This window comes from Rhinatrema bivittatum, chromosome 3, assembly GCF_901001135.1.
Source record: "Rhinatrema bivittatum chromosome 3, aRhiBiv1.1, whole genome shotgun sequence".
NCBI lineage: Eukaryota > Metazoa > Chordata > Amphibia > Gymnophiona > Rhinatrematidae > Rhinatrema > Rhinatrema bivittatum.
This window is the reverse complement of record NC_042617.1, coordinates 32,682,197-32,702,945: the sequence shown is the minus strand read 5'-3', so window position 1 is coordinate 32,702,945 and position 20,749 is coordinate 32,682,197. Positions and strand designations below refer to the sequence as shown.

General features: G+C 44.6%; 1 protein-coding gene across 11 annotated transcripts in view; it reads right to left on the bottom strand.

Annotated features, from left to right (window-relative positions):
* The window catches only part of TMEM63A (transmembrane protein 63A), a 171,874-nt gene that overhangs the window by 79,998 nt on the left and 71,127 nt on the right, over window positions 1-20,749 (bottom strand). For all 11 annotated transcript variants that reach the window (XM_029593072.1, XM_029593069.1, XM_029593065.1 and 8 more), the window contains 4 exons: window positions 17,441-17,511; window positions 7,729-7,809; window positions 7,097-7,220; window positions 3,779-3,912 (listed from right to left, as the gene is read on the bottom strand). In XM_029593072.1, the coding sequence (XP_029448932.1) occupies window positions 3,779-3,912; window positions 7,097-7,220; window positions 7,729-7,809; window positions 17,441-17,511 (410 nt within the window). The remainder of the gene's footprint in view (window positions 1-3,778; window positions 3,913-7,096; window positions 7,221-7,728; window positions 7,810-17,440; window positions 17,512-20,749) is intronic.

Here is a 20,749-nt window from a genome sequence, read left to right as displayed (position 1 = left end):
CTCCATACACCACAGCTGCCTCCAAACGATCAGCCTGCTCCGTCTCTTCCGGTGAAAGTTCCCTGGCACTCAGCTGTTGCACCCACTGGAGACTTGCACATTGCATCAAACTACTACAAACAGCTGCCCTAACCCCAAGGGCTGACACCTCAAAGATTCTTTTGAGAAGAACCTCAAGCTTACGATCCTGGGGATCCTTAAGGGCAGCTGCCGCAACAACCAGAAACATCGTACGTTTCATGACTGCAGACACGGCCGCATCAACCTTAGGAATCTTGAGGAGATCAAGAGAGTTGACCGGCAGCAGGTACAACTTGTCCATAGCCTGGCCCACATGAAGGCTAACCTCTGGAGTATCCCACTCCCGAAACATAAGCTGAAGTAACATGGGATGGAACGGGAAAGTTCGAGCCGGGGGGGGCGCAGACCAGAAAGCACTGGATCCACTGTATCCTGATCCTGGGATGCCTGTACGGCCGGTATTCCCAGCTCCACGAGAACATGCAGGATCATTGGCTCTAATTCATCCCTACGAAAGAGCCTAACTCGTGGATCATCCCCTTCCACCTGCACCACCCGTTTGGAATCATCATCCGCGTCAGTCTCAAGCGGATCCGCCGGTGTGGTATTCCCTTGGTGCCTGGTACCAAACGCTCCCCGGACCACCTGGATCAGAGAGACCTCGGGAGGATCCGCCCTAGGAACTTTTGCGGGAGAAGAGGGCCCAGCTACAGGCCGACATGGAGGGGGCTCAGTTTCCCCTGGAGGCATAAGGCTAGCTAGGTATGCCTTATGCATTAATAAAACAAAGTCAGCAGAAAAGGGTGGTTGGCCCTTTAAATTTCCCCACGGGGGAGTTCCTAAAGGCGCTGGAGGGGTTGTACAGGAGTCCTGAGGAGACCCAGGGCTCTGATTGCATAGGAACAGCTGTGGAGGGAGATCCCCTCCCCCCGCCGAGAAATCTGCATCAGCAGCATTCAAAATGGCCACCGTTCCCGCGCTCCGCAGGAATTGTACCATGAGGCAGCAACTGGTTACCTACTCCACGGGACCGTGCTGCATGCCTCTCCCTCCCGCCGACCACTGTCACTGACGGGCCCTCGCCCCCGGGCAAACACAGGGAGCAAAGGTTCTCGCGGGAGAGCCAGGTTGCAGGCTCCCCGCAGGCACAGCATGCCGAGGCGCGCTTCATTGGTGCAGTACAAAACAGGGAAAGCTGAAAAAATCGTCCGGAGCATGGGAGGCCAAGAAACAGCGCTGATGTCTAATTTCCTTCGTTTTTTTTTTTTTTTTTAGCGCGGTGAAATGAGCCGAGTGGGCCTCACCAGAGCACACCCGAGTATCTGCTCTGGGCCAGGGGGGAGGGACTGGTCCATCGGTAAATCCCCCCCAGTAAACTCACCATCTGCCGCTCTGGGAATGCGGGTGGTCAGTTGACCCCTGCCAAGCCTACCACCAAGGAAGGAAGATGAAGGAGCCTTCCCCTCAGGAGGCAACGAGCTCTTCTCCTAATTATTATTATTATTTTTATTTTTTTTTTTTTTTTAAAGGAACAGTGCCTTTGATTTAGCCAAAAAATAAACAAACCAGGATTCCTGTCTTCCTGATCAATATTCATCTTCTTTTTTTTTTTTTTTTTTTTTTAATTAAAGAATCAAGCTACCAGGTCCGCAGCAGGTTCTGCCACCTTCATCTGCTGGAGACAGAGAAATACTGAAGGGCACTGCAGGTGGTGCACCGTACTTATAGGGGGTGCCCTTCAAGTTTTTCTCTGTCTCCATCTGCTGGAAGGGAGGCATAACCCAGCAGTCTGGGCTGATCCGGGTAGGTACAGGGAATGGTTATTTACTCTTTCGGATAATCGAAGGACTACGGGGCACTCCATGAAGTTAGCATGTGGCACATTTAAAACTAATCGGAGAAAGTTCTTTTTCACTCAACGCACAATTAAACTCTGGAATTTGTTGCCAGGGGATGTGGTTAGTGCAGTTAGTGTAGCTGGGTTTAAAAAAGGATTGGATAAGTTCTTGGAGAAGTCCATTACCTGCTATTAAGTTGACTTAGAAAATAGACACTGTAGGAAACAAGTTCTGTCTTTGAGGAAACAGGCCCTGGATATAGGGGCCAGTTTCTTCTTAAAATTTCCCTGTAAATGTCAAATAATGTATCAAAATAATAAATTTGTTTTTCTGGACCCAGTACACTTGGAACGTTTTCTCAGGGATAAATCTTAATCTTAATTGGCTGTAAGGAAAAAGGTTGTAAAAGTGAGAAAGACACACTGTGAGCAATATTCCTCCTCATCTCCTAGACGTGGACTGTAATTATTGAAAAATTATGTAAAAGAATAACTCTTGATATATTACTTGTTTTCTTGTTTTATAACATTTTCTTTTGTTAATGTCATAACTCAATAAATATTAAATAAAAAAAATATATAGACACTGCTATTACTAGCAACAGTAACATGGGATAGACTTAGTTTTTGGGAACATGCCAGGTTCTTATTTATTTATTTATTTTTTTATTTACCGTCATTCGATCTCAATTGAGATATCACACCGGTTTATATTCAGGTACTGTAGGTACCTGAATGTAAACCGGTGTGATATCTTATGGCCTGGATTGGTGTGATATCTTATGGCCTGGATTGGCCACTGTTGGAGACAGGATGCTGGGCATGATGGACCCTTCGTCTGACCCAGTATGGCATGTTCTTATGTTCTTATTTTTGACACTGGGGTTTTGTTTTCGTTTTTGCATTGAACCACCAATGGGCAGGGGAATATATTTAATGCATCTGAGTTTAACTGTTCCAGATACCCAAAAAATGAGTAGCAAGCTGTGCACAGTGGGAGCTGCTAAGAAACAAGGCCCTAAACCAACACTTCATTGCAGAGTGGAGACACTCAAGTAATTGCACATGTGGAACTTCTGCTATGCAGGCTATACTGAGCACAGTTAGCTTGACATTGAACACACAATGAAAGGTGGCATATAAATATATATACACACACATACTGAAGATCTGGGTGTCCCCCAAAAGTCAGAGAGGCCAACCATGAGCATAGCTACCAGCATGGAGATCGCAACGGATAACAGAAGACACTGAGATCAATCGCAGTGGATGCTCCAGCAACCCAGAGGTGTGCTTGCTAAAGATTTAAATTGGCCAGACTTCTGGGCCAGATAAACTACAGGTGTGCTTGAGCTTAAATGGGGCTTAGGTAATATTGATGAGAGTCATGTGATGACCACACAGAGACACCAATGGACTAAAAGTTTGGATTTCTTACCCTGTGTTATATCCCTCATTATATTAGGCAGGAGTCACTGTTAGGAGGGTGGCGACTTTAAGACCAGGATAATCAAAGAAAAAAGTAAAACAATTCAGGAACACGGGACTCTTGAAATCAAAATGATTAGACACTTTGGAAATGAACAAAAGAAGGAAAAAAAAAAGGACTCAAAGACCTAAGTTTTACATCACATAATGTTCCATGAAATTATACTGCTTGTAGCCTTCTGATCAACCATCAACTCTTCCACCTCACCCCACCCCTTCCATATATACCATTGCTGGGTGGAATTCACCAAGCTTTTTCTATTCTTCAAGACTGCCAGAGTCAGGACTTCCCCAATAAAGGACCACCCCCTAATACAGAGATCGGGGATCCCCAGCCGCTGTGTCGAGCAAGGCCCTCAGGGAAAAAGGCTTGTTTTTTTTTTTATTCACACGAGCCCTCACTTTAGTGTGAACGTGCACCGAGAAACTTACTAAGTTGCCATAGATTTCTCTGTGAAGGTTACAAAAGCCATTCCCAGAGGCTGATTATGAACCGTTTTCTTCTTCTGCACATACTCCTCCAGCAGCTGATCCCTCTCCCTGCTGTAGTAGTCAATAGCGTCTTCCTTTGAGAAGCAAAAAACACAAAGCAAAAATCAGCTTCACGTGGCATCCATCATCAGCACCTGTGGCCTGTCACAAGCACTCACAGTTTAAAGCAGTGGACTGTGCTCTAACCTCTCTCCTCTGTTACAGTATAAAGTACCAGAATGTCTATTCTGATCCTTCAGGAAAAAAAGGTGGCAAAAAAGAAAAAATGCAACAAGGAAAGGGAACAAACTCCAGACTGCCCTAATAGGAGAGTTAACCTTTATAAAGAAATGGATAGAATTACAGAAGAATTTTCAGCTGCTTGCAACTCACTTCTGATGGGAGCAGGTAATCCTCTTCATGCATTCAAGAGCTTTGCTAGTGCCATAGGATAAATACATTCATCACCATAATCATTGATTTAACTAGAAATACACCGATATGCCACACTAGAAAATAATCAGTGATACAACCGGATGGGGCCATGTTTCAATGCTAATGAGGGGATTTTAATTTTCCCAACGCTGTGCAATGTGTTAGAGCTCAAAGAAATGCTCTCAAAATATTAAACTCTGAACGGGCCTTCGTGTGCATCCTACAATGCAGATATATTCTCTCTGAACAAACATTATCTTATTAGAACAGTGCATTCCTGGCAGAAGACACTAATTTTTCATAATGGACCTCAACTGGCCTCCTAAAATCTGATCCAGGGCTGGTCACGTCTCTCTACCTTTTGGGGTTGCCTATTTATGTTGACCAATGTAAAAAATATTTAGATGTGAGAACTTCAAACAGATTGCTACTGTTTGGAGCCAATCAAACGCTGACTATACACAGAAGTCGCCGATCAAATTCATCACATCTTGACAAATCTTCAAATACCCAAGAAAATCTGTTGCTCTTTACACACCTGCATCACACATCTCCTTAGAAGCAGCAGAGTCCAACCATCCCGAAACTATATTCCATAATACTTGCAAAGTTATGTACAGCAACTGAACTGAGATACCACCAGATACCATCAGTGTGAAGACCAGATGCAGAGACGCACTGGCACAATGCTAGCATGCACTTTTGTAATCCTTGGCGTTCCTTCTTTAGAAACGTACAACTTGCACAACTGCACAATTTTCAGTTTTTTTTGTTTTTTTTTTGCTTTGATGAATTGAGCTGGCAACTTTATTTATTTATTTATAGTTTTTTTAATACCGATTTTCCTGCATAAAATGCATATCAAACCGGTTTACAATGAAGCAGAATAAGCAGGAAGTAAAATTCCTTAGTCTAAATACATTTAAACGTCAATAATGAAGTAATTTTAAACAAAGCAAAAAGCTAAACAACATTGATAAAAGTTAAATTATTAACATAAACATAAATACAATTATATTAGAAGGAGCACAAAGGTTAGCACGAAGGGGAGCACAAAGGGGAAAACCCCTTCGTCGCACGACGCCCAGTGTAATCTTTATATTGCTATTCTATTCAACCTGTGTATACATTTTCAAAAATTGCAACCCAGTAGCAAAGAGGATGGAGGGAGAGTCGAAGCTCTTGGGTTAGGTAAATCCTTAAGAACTGCTTGGCCAGAACTATCATCATCACGAAGGTCTTCCTCGAGATAGTAACGTTTGCCGAAGGTGTGCATACGATCATGTCTAGAGGTCGCCAAATAATTTATTCAGCCAACTCCAAATATTAGAGATAGCCAGGTAAGTTATCTGGCTAACTCATTCCCGCCCCCGAAACGCCCCTGAGTTTCCCAGTTAAATTTTATCTTAAGTAATGAGATATCTGGATAAAGTTCCTGTGATACTGAAAAGTCAAGATTTATCTGGATAACTCCTGTTCCACCCAGCTCATGATTTTATAAGCTTTCATCATGTCCCCTTCTCAGCCGTCTCTTTTCCAAGCTGAAGAGCCCTCTAACCTGCGTAGCCTCTCACCATACGAGAGTCGTTCCATCCCCTTTTATCATTTCTGTCGCCCTCCTCTGCACCTTTTCCGCTTCTGCTACGTCTCTCTTGAGATGGGGAGCGACCAGAACTGCACACAGTGCTCAAGGTGCGGGCTCCCCTATTCAGTGCCTCACAAGGCGGGCAGAGCTTGTTTGCTCTCCCCCTCCTAACAACTGCAGGGGTCCCGTACCCACCGTGGTATTTTATTCCCCCTCAATTTACTCTTGCCTGGGTTTTTTGCTTCTTCCACTTCTCCAAATAAATTGGGGTCGACGTAAGGAAAAATGCGACAAGGTCTCGGTCCCCCCCCAGGGGAAAAGTGCTTGTTAAATTCCCAACTCCCAAATTCCTTACGGCCCCCTCCTTTTCAGAGGCTCAGTTCTCTGAAAATACTGATCCAATGTTTCCTTTTTTTTTTTTTTTTTTTTAAATTGCTCAAAGTATTCACATTTCCTTCCTGCATACCAATCCGGTGAATTTCTATCCTTCTTTTGGAGCGTTATTGTGCCTACGGACAGATTGATCGATATTTCTCCTTTTTATATAATTCTTTCCAACATTCTGTATTTTCAGAAAGAATAAAAAGCAGACTGTGGCAATTTCTTTTTTATTTATTTATTTTTTTAAAGATGCTATGCCTCTGTAAGAAATGACAGGTTCTTCTCGATATTCAATGCCTTTGCTGGGTTGGTATAAACTAGAAAGAAGTCTTCGTTTGTCAGGAATGAGTCTATTACAGGTTTTTAATTCCCAGTGCTACATATGTTTGAACAGACCAGGTCCAGGGCTTTCTCGTTTGTCGCACCAACCACGCAGAACTTGGAGGCAGTGCACGCAAAGCTCTCTCATGCATGTTCATTGTGGATATCCTGAAAACCCAGGACCTGTCTCTGTGGCTCTGGAGGGTAGGAACTGGCCACCCCTGAGCTAGCATGTGGAGTGTGTGGGAGGTCCAGATGAAGGTAGTAGGGCTAAGAGCAAAAATAAAGGAATCCCAAGGTGAAAAGAAAATCAGTAGGGAACTAGGTCTGAAATTTGAAATTTCCCAAGCTGAGTCCACAGACAGCCACTGATGGCTGAATTTAGGCTTCAGACTTAGTAAACCTAGGGAAAAGCAGACCCTTGGTGCCTAGCAGCAGCATCAGCGATGAAAACTTACAAGGTAGCAGAACTGTCTCCTATAATACTTACATACCCCCCCCACACACACATCCAGGAGAAAGAATTACTCCCCCCCAATAGTAATCTTACCCCTTACCTTCTCACAACCCTGGACTTCACAGCAGCAGAACTGCCCAAAAGGTTTAGTGTTTATCTTCACTCGCTGACCAAATTTACGCTCATGGTGTTTGAAGAAGTTAAGATTCTTCTCGGCACTTTTCCTAGAATCCACAATAAATAAAAACTGTTTCATTGATATTTCCCACCACATAATGTGGCAGCTTTTCCTCTGGTTCTTGCAACCCCCATCTCACACAGAAGTTTAAAATTTTTTGTAATGTTTAAAAAAAATAAATTAATTCTCCAAGTCTTAGTCCACAAGGATAATAGTTAACACCCCAACAAGCACTGTTATAAAAATGTGCTTTTACACGTTATAGTCGGAGTTGTTTGCACAACTCCTTCATAATTATGCTGAGAATAGCCATGCTCAGAAACGTTTCACCACTTGCCTGGGGTGTGGAAATGCCATCTCATTGGTTCACGCTGTCTGCGTCATTTATGACATCATGGTCAACATGATCCAATCAGATCCAGTGTGAGCAATGAAAATGATTAAAATAAATAAGGGACCCAAAACCAGTTTGCAAGACCTCACCCACCAAAGTTTTAGATTAAAATGAGTTGGATCAAGATACAAGCTGATGAGGCAAGAAGAAATCATATTACCTCTTTTTGTGGAGATCAATGAGCTCGGCTACGTCGTAACATCGTTGAACTTCCAACAGATGGCATGAGGGGTATGCTTCACTGGAACAGAAAGAGGCATTGTGTTAGTTAGGGACACAGGAAGGAAACCTGCCAATAACCCTGGAAATAAGTAATGAAGTGCAGAGCGGTGTCTCCTCAATGTGCTACTTATGCAAAGGTTAGCAGGAGGGTGGGGGACAGGAACGACAGACCAAATAGTTCAGAAAGCTTTTAATGCTTATGCTCTCTACCTATGGGGAAGGGAGCATCTTCTTAAAGCAGCAGTACTCACAACATTTTGCAATGTTAGATAATTCAGTTATCCTTTTAACTTCATGCCTGAGTATCTAGTAGTGTCTTAACGGTTACAACCGCCTAGCTAAAAGGCAGCAAACACCATGCCTTTTTGTTTAAAACAAAACCTGATTGTAATACTTGCAAAAACTGCAGATTAATATTACTTGAAACAGAAGTCTTCCATTTATCCATAGAACAGGTATTGTACAAGCAGCGGCAGTGTCTGATGCAAGCTTATACACACTGGCCTAGCTATTAGACCAGTAAAAAAAAAAAATTACTGGTAAATGTTTAGTGTTGATTTTTATTTACAACAGTGGTAAATTCACACTTTACTTCTGATGTAATAAACAAATGAAATGCATAGTGCACAACAATTAAAAACGTGTGCTAAATATGAAATAAAAATAACTGTGCTAAAATAGTAGTAAAATAAACTTTGAAAGTTAAAAAAAAGGACGTAAACTTAACTTCAATAGTTAAGAGGTGAATGTTAACTCACACCTATAACCACTGAATTAAAAAAAAAATAAAATTGGAGCTCCTCTGGTCCAGTCCTGAGTGAGCTGGAAGCTTCAAAGCAGAGCGAATGTCCTGTGACCAGACAGCCCAACTACACCCCCCCCCCAATCCTTTGTGGGGGTAGCGATTGGGAGGGGGGTATAAGTAGATAGGTAGGGGATGAATAAAGCGAGAGGGCAGGTGAAAAGAAAGTTAAGTGGGTGGGGGAATGAACGGGTGGATGAGATTAGGGCACAGGAAGGCATATTGAGTGGTCGTGGGATGTAGTGGAGGGAATAAGGGGAGCTTGGGCATAGTAGGCTTCCACGCCTAGGTGCGAGGGTCCTGGAATCAGGGTCCTAGATCAGGGGGGTCCCAAACGTGGGGATCAGGTCCTTTCTTTAACATCCACTCACTTCCCATAAGAAAAAAAGCAAGTATGCTTACCATAAATGATGCTCTCCGTAGACAATGGGCTGAATTAGCCATGACATGTGGTGACATCATCTGGCAGTACCAAATGGACCTCACTCTATTAACTAGTATAGCTTTTGCTCTACTGAGCATGTGAGGGAATTCCAGCTCAGGAACTGCCTCGTGAACCTCCTCAGTTGATTTTAGAGCTAATTCTAGCTAGGCAGTTGATTCACCAGGGAGGTGGGTGGGTATTTAGCATGGCTAATTCATCCTGCTGCCTACTAAGAACATGTTTACGAAAAGCAATCTTGCTTTCTCTATCAACAAGAAGGACCAAATTAGCCATGATATGTGGGGAGTCCCAAGCTAAGGGTTGCAGAGGAACATATACTGAAGAAGCAACCCATGGACAGTGGACTACTGGGTGAACAGGCTATGCAAAACTGCTTGTCCAAATTTATTGCCTCTGAGAGAATGTCCAGACAGTAAAGTAATGCAAAGGTGTATACTGACAACCATGTTACAACTTTGCAGACGTCTTCAAATGGAACGGCTTGCAAGTGAGCGACTGATGCAGCCAAGGTTTGAACTTTATGAGCCTTGATGGTATCTGTAAGTTGTAAGCCTGTTAGCGTATAGCAACATGCAATGAGGTCTGCTAGCCAGTTGGACAATGTACATTTGGCCACTGCTATGCCCAGTCTGTTAGGATTGTAAGAGACGAATAGTTGAGAAGCCTAACAATGAGGCAGAGTCCTTCTCTTGTAGTAAATCAAGGCTCTAAGTTATGAAAAGCTTTCTTGCCTTCATGTGCGTGTGGCTTCGGAAAGCATATAGGTAGCATGATGGATTGAGTAATATGCAAAGCTGATACTACCTTTGATAGAAACAGAGTAAGTGTGGAGCACCACTCTATTGTGGAAGAATTGTGTATAATATGGATAATGAACTAAAGTCTGAAGCTTGTTGACTCTTCTGGCTAATGTTACTGCTACATGCAATATTACCTTCCATGTTTGAAACATGAGAAGCTGACTCCAATGATTCATATGGCTGTTTCATCAGTTGTTCCAGAATCATATTTAGATCCCAGGAAACAGGTGGATTTACAACTGGAGATTTAGTATGTCAAAAGCCTTTCATGAATTTGAATACTAACTGATGAATTAAGCTTACCCTCAATATGAACATAGTAAGCAGCTATGGCACTGAGATATATATCTTTGTACAATAACTCTTTGGGTTCGCATGCGAATGGATCCCAGATATTATGTTGACAGCATGTGGAGAATCTTTTTCATTTAAAACCACAAGATCTTCTAGCTGATGGTTTTCTGCAGATTCTATAATGTCCTCAACCTTTTTGAATAAAGACAAATGGTGATTGAGCACTTGTCATTCAAGCTCTGAAGTCGAGGAAGGGAAGGTTTTGATGAAACAGACATCCCTCTTCTTGAGTTAATAATGATGAGTTGATATAAGAGTGATCGGAGGACTGCTGCACAGCTGTTCCAAATATGCAAATCAAACTTTTTTTGGCCATGCTGGAACTATGATGATTAGATGGGTCTGATCTTTGAGCACTTTTAGCACTGTTCTGACAATCAATGATATCCTTGGAAAAGCATACATGAGATCTGTATTCCAACTGAGCAGAAAAGCACCCTGGGTAGATCAGAGTTTGCTGGGAAGAATGGAGCAAAACCTTTCTAGGTTTCTTGTTTTGCTCTGACGCAAACAGGTCATTTGTTGAAAGTCCCCATCAACTGAATAGGCTGTCAGTTATTGACCTGTGTAAAGAAAAACTCTGTTAAGGCAATCTGAAAATGTACTGGAGATCCCTGAAAGGTAGATCCTTGTAGGACAGCTCAATGTCTGCATGCCCATTCCTGTATCCATCACTTCTTAGCAAAGAATCAATGAACCAGGGTCACCCCCTTGCTTTTTCACATATAACATGTCTACTTGGTTGTCTGTTTGAATGCGAATGCTCTTTCCTTGCAGGATGTGAATGAAGGAGGTATGTTACAGCGTACTTGATCACTCTCAGTTCTAGCAGGTTGATTTGAAATTTTCTAAGAATATCCAAGTCCCTTGAATTTGAAAGGGGCCTGTGTGGGCTTCCCAACCCTTTGTGGAAGCATCCATTGCCAACGTTACTTGGTGAGAAAGTAACCAAAGTGATGCGCCTTCCTGAAAAAAGAAAGGGTCTAGCCACAAGAATTCCTGCTTCATTTCTTTCAAAATCTGCACTTTGGTTGTCAAAGACTGAGTGAGTTGGTCTCATTGGGAACAAAGGCCCTACTGCAGGAGTAATATGTGAAGGTGGGTTAAGTGAAACTAAGTAGGCTGCTGCTGCCATATGGCTCAGAACAACTATCGTCTCCTTGGCTGATGTCTGGCCTGTTCTCAACAGGTTCTATAACCAGGAATCTTAGTGTTCACCGATCTGTTGGAAGGAAAGCTCTCTCTTGAAGAGAATCAATCCAAGCTCCAATGAATTTTATTTTCCGGGAGGGAATTTGAGTAGATTTCTCAAAATTTACCAGGAAGCCTAATGACTGTAATAGTTGCATTAATTTTTTCAGGGAGGTTAACACACTTTTCTGGTAAATTGCCATTATAAGCCAGTTGCCCAGATAAGGGATGATGAGAATGCCTAGTTATTAAGGATGTGAATCGGGCTTCGGACGATTGAAAATATCGGACGATATTTTCAAAATCGTCAGAAATCGGGGGCTCCTCCAAAACGATAGGAAAACCCCACGATATTGATCGTGTGGGTTCTCTTATCGTTTTGGGGGAGGGCGGGAAAAACGGCACACAAAAATAACCCCTAAACCCACCCTGACCCTTTAAAACTAACCCCTTAGCTTCCCCCACCCTCCCGACCCCCCAAAAACATTTTACAGGTACCTGGTGGTCCAGTGGGGGTCCCGGGAGCAATCTCCTGCTCCCGGGCCATCGGCTGCCACTAATCAAAATGGTGCCGATGGCCCTTTGCCCTTACCATGTGACAGGATATCCGTGCCATTGGCCGGCCCCTGTCACATGGTAGGAGCACTGGATGGCCATTTTGATTAGTGGCAGCCGACGGCCCGGGAGCGGGAGGACGGTCCGGGAGCGGGAGATCGCTCCCGGGACCCCCACGGGACCACCAGGTACCTGTAAAATGTTTTTGGGGGGGGGGTGTTGGGAGGGTGGGGGAAGCAAAGGGTTTAGTTTTAGAGCAGCGGTTCTCAACCTATGGGTCGCGACCCCGGCGGGGGTCGAACGCCCAAAACGCAGGGGTCGCGCGCTCCCGGTCTCTCCCGCTGCCGTTGCCGCCGGGCTGTCAGCATGTTCAAGCCCAGCGGGAACGGCAGCGGCGCTAGAAGAAGCCCTGCACCCGCGGCTGGGCCTTTTCTTCTTCCTGCGCCTGCCCCTCCCGTGACCCGGAACAGGAAGTGAATCGTGGTGCGCGGGAAGGAGAGAGAGCTGCGCCGCGCGAAAAAGTAGCAGCGGCGGCTGCAGCATCGGCCCCCGAGCAGTTGAAGCAGCCGGTAATGGAGAAAGGAGAGAGCAGCACGAGCCTCCCGCGGCCGATGGGATTCTTCTTTCTTGGCCAGTGGAGGCTGCTGCAGCTCCCATTTGTGCTCGGGGGAGAAGAGGAAGTGAGTGAGAGAAAGAGAGAGAAGCAGCCAGCCAGCCTGTGTGTGATTGACTGGTCAGAGAGCTGATGTGTGTGTGTATGTGAGAGACAATGAAAGTGATTGCTCAGGGAGATGACTGATGTGTATGTGAGAGTGTGAGACATCAGTCAGGGAGGTGACTGATGTGTGTGTGTGAGAGAGAGAAAAAGCATGGAAGGGAGAAGTCTGGGTATGTGAGAAAGCATGGGCGTAAGAAGCCTGGTGTTGTGGGGGTGAAAGAAAGCATGGGAGTGAGAAACCAGGGTGAGTGTGCATGCATGAGAGAGAGAGACTGCTTGGTAAGGTGATGGTGTGTGTGAGAGAAAAAGACTGGTGTGTGTGTGTGAATGAGAGAAAATGTGATTCAGGGAATGAGAAGCCTGTGCACGTGGAGAGTGAGCATGGAAATGAGAGAGACTGGTGTGTGTGTAACAGAGAGAAAGTGATTATGGGAATGAGAAGCCTGTGCATGTGGAGAGAACAAGCATGGGAGTGAGAGACTGGTGAGTGAGTGAGTGTGTGTGTGTGAGAGAGAGAGAGAGACAGAGAAAGTGATTATGAGAGTGAGAAGCCCATATATGTAAGTAGAACACGGGAGTGGGAAGCCTGTGTGTGTGTGTGTGTGTGTGTGTGTATGGCATGAGAGAAACTGTTCAGGAAGGTGACTGGTGTGTGTGTGTGAGAGAAAGTGATTATGAGAGTGAGAAGCCCGTATATGTAAGTAGAACTCGGGAGTGGGAAGCCTGTGTGTGTGTGTGTATGGCATGAGAGAAACTGTTCAGGAAGGTGACTGGTGTGTGTGTGCCAAAGACTGTTTGGGAGATGATTGGTGTGTGAGAGACAGAAACTGGTCATGGGGGCATGACTGGTATGGTGTGTGTGTGTGAAAGACATGGGCACTAAGGAAGAGGACCATAAGTATAGAGCTTAGCTTCTACTGCTGCTTCTGGTGAGTGCCACGGCCTGCAGGGAAGGGGAGTAGGAGAGCTGCTGGAGGGGGTAAGTAAAGGTGGCTTTTTAAGTTTATTTTTCTTGACTGCCATTTTAATTGTGTGATGTCTGCTTTTTTGAAATATTTTATTGGTGTTTGGAGAATGTTTAATAGTTTTTATGCGTTTTTAATTGTTGGATGTTCATAGCTGTTTTGAAACATTTATTCTGCTTATTAGTATAGTTTTACAATTATTTCTGTGTGGGGGATCTATAGCTGCTTGCTAGTTCTGTTTTCCTAATAAGAGGTGTATTGGTTTTTAGGACCTGATTTAATATTTGTAGTGTTGCCTTTTCATAGATAGGGTTGCTCCTGTTTGAGTGTATTCCATAATACAGGTGTAACTGTGTGCGGATTAGTTTATGTGCATTACTACAGATCCTGGGAGTATGTTAGGTCGGTTCTGTGTCTGTTACCGAGATGAGATATTTTGCTAGCATGTAAGCGTTTGTATCGGTCTTATTTGTTGTGTTTTCTCAGAGGACATGCATTGGTGGTAAACTGCTGTCTTTTCATAAGTAGGGCTATTGAGCCTGGAAATAGAAGGAGTTTGAGTTGCTGTTACTGAGATGTCACTAGAACCAGAATATCTTTTTTGTAGGGTGAGTTATATGGGGAATGTCATAATTCTGCTTTACATCCATTATTGTGGGTCAGGGGGGTTCCTGTGGATACAAACTGTACTTTTACATCTAGCCCCGTGACGATCATGGGTCAGTGTGCCATGCATGTGAGAATCTATGGTGAGTTGAGTTACATTCACATTATAAATGTCATAATTAAATGATAAGTGTGCACTAAAATCCAACCCCATCCATAACCCCGCCCCCATATGACCAAAGCCCCGCCCTCACCCCACCCTCACGGGGCGAGGGCGGGGCGAGGGGTCACCGCAACATGAGGAACTGTATTGCGGGGTCACGGCATTAGAAAGGTTGAGAACCACTGTTTTAGAGGGTTGGGGTGGGTTTTTTGTTTATCGGCTCGGGCGCAACCGATAAACAAAACTGCGATCGGGCCCGATGCAAAAAAACCCACATGTGAATCGGAACCGGAATCCGAACCGATTCTGATTCACATCTTTACTAGTTATTGCAGATATGTTGCTACTACAGTCAGACACTTGTGAATACCTTTGGTGCTGCTGACAGGCCAAAGGGGAACACTTTGTACTAATAGTGGGAAGAGTCCACCATAAAGCATAGTTAATGCCAATGGGAGGAATGGATAGCAATATGAGCATAAGCATTCTTTGGATCCAGAGCGCACATCCACTCCCCCTTCTGGATGAAGAAGCGAACTGTGTGGAGGGACTTCATCTTGAATTTCTCCCGGAGTTTATGCTTGTTCAGGATTCTTACATCTAGAATGGGTTTCAGTCCTCTGGATTTCTCAGAAATAAAGAAGAAGCCGGCGTAGAATCCATGGCCATGTTGATGCGGAGGAACAAGTTTCATCGTCCAGTGTTTGAGGAGAGATTCCACTTCCAGTCAGAGGTGCATTGAGCGAGATGGATCCGAATTAAAAGCTGAGTGATGAGGAAGCATGGAAGTTAGAAAAAATGCAAGCAGTATCCAGACTCCATGATTTTGAGAACCCAACAATCTTTGGTGATCTTCGCCATTCCTCTAGGAAGTGCTGGATCCTCCGCCCTGCTGGTGGGGAGAATTGATGGGTTTGAAATATGGTCAAAAACTTGGTCAAAGCTTGGGCTGTACTTGCTGTGCTGCTTTTGGTTGAAAGCATTCACACTGTCTAGTATGATCCATAAGTTGCTGGTGTTGTGGAAGTGGAGGCAGGACCCGTAGAGACCTTTGTTTTCAGTTTTATTTTATTTTGCCTGGGAATTTCAATGTTATAATAAAAGATATCTGAGGATAAATTACTTTGATATAAAACACAGGAGAAAAATTATTGGAAAAGTCATTTTTCCACTGATTTCTTTTTTGTTCTAACATTGAAATTTCTAGGCAAAATAAAATAAAAATTGAAAACAAAGGTCTCTAAGGATCCAGTATCACTGGAATTGCCAGAAGGGGAGTCTCTGGAAATATGGTCTTCTAAACTCATAGTATAGGCGCCTTACAGAATTACAATCCACTGCCTGTGTCTTCTGTGGAGAGTTGCAGGGAGACACCATGAAAATATCCTGAGGAACACTGCGAAACTCCAGCGCATAGCCGTCTCTCATCACCTCCAGAACCCACTGGTCTGACATGATCTCGACCCACCTCTGATAAAAAAGAGAGAGGCGACCCCCTATTCTCCTGATCCCAGGGCTGAGTTGGCACACCTTCACTGAGAGGCTTGGGGGGGGGGGGGGAGGGGAGGGGCTCCACTACCTGAGCCTGTGCCCTGTCTGGGACGAAAGGACTGAAACCTACCCCAAAGGTCGAGATCTCTGAAAGGCCACTCCTCCGTAGGGTTGAAAACGTCTGAACCCCCTAGTACAACCTCTCGTGCTGGAGCAGCACACGTCTGTTTCTTTTCCTCTGTAACCAAGGAACCTGGGACTCACCCCATTATTGAAAAAACAAAAACAAGACCGATGCCTTGGAAAGGATTTTATTCAAATAGTATGGAACACGCCCGACTATAGCCAAAGTTTTGCTTTATGGCTGCATCAGGGGCTCTTCGAATTAGGTAATATCTAGAGTATGTACTCTAGTGCAATATGTATTCTCTGGGAGTATCCACTGATTTAATATGTCAGATTGACTTTTTAAAACATATCTTGTTCAGTAGTCCTCAAGGAGTGTTGGAGTCATTGCTATGGCACTTTTCAATGAGAAGAACTCTGTAGCCAAATCAAACGGTCTTTATATCCACAATTAAGAGCGTTGCGTTGTGCTGCATGCGATGGCGCTTTTCAGCGACAGGACTTCTGTAACTTCAGATTTCCTTTAAAGATAAAGACCATCTCGTTTAGCAACCTCCGAGGGAACAGGGAAAGCCATCGGGGCTCCCCAAGGGCTCGGCGCGCGCAAGGTGCACAAGTGTGCACCCCCTTGCGCGCGCCGACCCCGGATTTTATAACATGTGTGCGGCTGGGCGCGCACATGTTATAAAATCGGGCATAGATATTAAAATACGGCCCAAAGTCATTGTTTGCAATTAGCAATGACATTCTGTTCCTATCTTCCTGATCTGGATTTGAACCAGTGACCTTGACTCCAAAAGTTCTGCATATGTCTTTGACAGTCCCACTGCTGCTTTTAAAGCAGACTTCTTTTCTTTGAAAAGTTGGGAGCAGTGGAATGGAGCATTTCATTCTGCTCTTCTTAACTCTTGGCAATGCCATTGGTCTAACTGCTAAGCAAAAATTGTACAGCGCTTACAGTACTTTGTTACAAAAAAAAAAAAAATGTTTAAAAAAGTTTAAAGTTCTTCCAACATGGACTTCTGCTATTTTACAAGATTGTTTTATAAACACAATAGATCTGAGATACAGAATATGCTTCTCTACATTAGAAAGCCCTGGGGAAACGCAGTGACAAGTGCATGCCCTACAGAAGTGGGAGTGACACCATGGAGCAGGAAGGGGATGATGGCTGCAGGGATCTGGAGGACTCTCTGCAGGCTTGGGTCTGAGGAGAAGTCAATCCAAACCCTCCCAGCGCCTGTTGGGGAAGGGGATGTCAAACACATATAGATCCTCTGAGATAGTGGGAGAAAATGTCTTCCAGGAGATGGCAGGTAAGGGGCATCCTTGACACCACTACCCAGATGAAATATGGGGGGGGCGGGGGGGAGAGGGGAGAAACCATCAAACAGGAAGCCCTGCTTCTATCTGCTTCTCGACTTGTCTACTTACGCAAAGTGGTTTTTGACAGTAGTCTCCTCTGCATTTTTGGGGAGTCCGGTTATAAATAGCGTGTGTTTCACCTAAAGATGAAAAATAAAAAACATCCCCAGTCCTTAAAATCTGTGGTTGCGTGCATATCAAGCTCTCTTTCAATCATACATCTTGCTTTTCTGCATCTGAAAGGGGTTAGGTGGCATTACCTACTCCCATGGACTGACAAAACAGGAGGGCAGGCTATCTAAGAAAGCCGTGAGGACAACAAAATGGATTAAGACGCCAAAGGCTTGTCCAATAGGGCTCAAAATATAAAGAATACGTCTCCATTCAATTAAAGTTTCTAATCGGACAACCCTCTGGCGTCTAATCCATTTTGTTGCCATTACCTACCTCCATGCCTGGACTGATGATTTAAGAAGAACATCATGCTTCTTAGGGTATACAAAAATAGCTTTTTCTGGAAGAGATCACTGATGCGGTGTACTAGATGACTATGGGATGTGAGAGCACATAAGGATCATTAGGGTCCACCCTAGTCTGCCCAATTTCATTCTTGGTGCAATGTCATAGACCCCATTCAATCTCTGGCTCCGCCCCCCCCCCCCCCCCGCCTCACTTTTTTCACAACCAGGGATCTTTTTGCATTTATCCTGGGAAATTCCTCTGAAGGCCATTTTCCAACCCTTCAATTGCAGTAAAAGCCAAAGAAGCCTGTTCCATATGCATGAAGAAAGGCAGCATGGCTGCATCTGCGACTTCTGGAGATAAACCCGGGGGAGCAAACGAGCACGACACGGAGGGATCACACACTCCAGCATCACACAGATGCTACTTTATTTCACAATTTTATTGGTTTCCCCCGTTACCATTTGGCAAACACTGGGTACCTGCGGAATGGGCTGTGGCTGGGGACACAGGAACCACACATCGTTCAAAAGTTTAGTTGGGACTCAGGTGCCTTTGAGGAATTTACAAAAAAATCATTAACATTACTTAAGTTTAGGTGCCCAGTGCGCTGGAAGCGGAGAAAAAAAAAAAAAAAGACAGTTTTTTGCCCAATCTAACATATCGGTTGTGTGTCTTAATTCTGAGACCTGCTATCAAGCCTCAGGTGTGAAAGTGTTTTCTCTCTGGAAGCATTTCAATAGCTTTTGCTGTTTAAATCCGTAGCATCCATTTACGTCCACAAAATATCAAAAAAAATGTTTGTGCTCTTTGACAAAGTAGGGTCAGGGCTTCCCAAAAACCTGTCCTGGGGACCCTTCGGCCAGTTAGGTTTTCAGGATATCCACAATTAACATGCACGAACTAGATTAGCATATCTTGGAAACTCAGTATATGCAAATTTATCTCATGCAGATTAGCTGTGGTTAATCCTGAAAACTTGACTGGCTGTGAGGTTCTCCAGGACAGGTTTGGGAAGCCCTGGTGTAGGTGTTCGCAGATGCTTCTGAATTACACAAATGTCTGATTAGCTCCTACCCATCCTATGCTATATTCATTTCAACATTATAAAAATATTTTACATCTTGTGATTTTTTTTTTTTTTAAATAATAATAATCGTACTTTTGGATTCAGATCATTTTTTCTTTGCTTTTTAAATCACCCCACACTTTTGTTCCCACATTTTTTGCAAATTTTTTTCCCTAATGGTGATGACAGCACTATATATATTTTAATCAAATATTTTATTAGTATCAGGATGAAATATATAGTTTTGACAACTGTGGCTGGCTGTATTTTATATGTCATTACGAACTGATAAATAAAAGGTTATACTACAATTTATTAATGCTCCTTCCCCCTTACAAAAAAAAAAAATCTGGATGACTAATGTTTAGTATATTTTATGCATGTATAAATTTCTAATCAAAGGGGATGGCTACATAGCTTCATTCCACTGGACACCTAAAAAAAACGTACACATCTTAACTACTGTTTATGCACCTAGGAGGTAGAATTCCACCACCAAGATTAGGCAGCTTTGAAAATTCACCACTAATTTTAGAAATTTAGAGTCAATATTTAAAGCCATCTAGCTGGATAACACAACTTTTGAATACTGGAACACATATCTGGCTATAATTTTGTCTGGATTAAAAAAAAAAAAAGAGGCATTGCAAGATATCTGGATAAATTAACCTATTTTCAACTATAACCGGCTAAGGCCTATAATTTCTAAAACACTGTGGCGTCGTGAATCATGCCATGCAGGGGGGCAAAGCGGGAGTCGGGCCGGCTTTCACGCCTAATAGCACTGACGACTCCTCTTCCGGGGCAGAAGCCACCCCGACTCCGCCCCTTTTTAGCTATCACATGCGAAAAGGGACTTCTGCGTCCCTTTTCGCGTGTGCTAGCTTTAAAAAAATGACCCCCGGCGGCTGTGCTGGACTCAAGACCAACCTGGTGAGCAGAGAATCCATCTCGCAGCGTTGCTGCTTTGTTTGAACGCTGCCATTTCCCGCGGCCCCAGAGCTCCACCTCCGAGCCCCCTGACGTCAGAGAAAGGGGACGAGGGCCCATAAAATCGGCCTCAGAGGGGAATACAGTGCGGCTGTGCTGGACTCAAGACCAACCTGGTGAGCAGAGAATCCATCTCGCAGCGTTGCTGCTTTGTTTGAACGCTGCCATTTCCCACGGACCCAGAGCTCCACCTCCGAGCCCCCTGACGTCAGAGAAAGGGGACGAGGGCCCATAAAATCGGCCTCAGAGGGGAATACAGTGCGGCTGTGCTGGACTCAAGACCAACCTGGTGAGCAGAGAATCCATCTCGCAGCGTTGCTGCTTTGTTTGAACGCTGCCATTTCCCGCGGACCCAGAGCTCCACCTCCGAGCCCCCTGACGTCAGAGAAAGGGGACGAGGGCCCATAAAATCGGCCCCAGAGTGGCGCCCCGTCGACGCCGGCGCGCCGCCAAGCCGCGCGCACACAAGGGGCACGCCGACTTGGTCCGGCTTAGTCCGGATTGGGACGGAGGTACGGAGGGGAAGGACTTGGAAACCAACACAGCTCGTCAGGAGGAGAAAGATAAGCTGGAAGGCAGTGAGTAAAACGTTTTAAAGTACTATCGTGTTAAGTATGCCTCCGAAAAGAAAGGGGAGGGTTCGGGTCCACCCCTCTGAACCAACCCCAATCCCGAATTAACGTTTGATCACAGCATATGCTCCTGCTTTCGAGACTGCAACTGAGGAGACTTCCCCCGCTATGGTGGTAGAGGTGGGAGCTTTGTCACCATCTGGGGATGTGACTCTGTCTCCTCCTGATCCTCGGCGCCCAATAATGGTGTCCCCCATTGGCTCCCCCGCGTTAACCATTGACCAG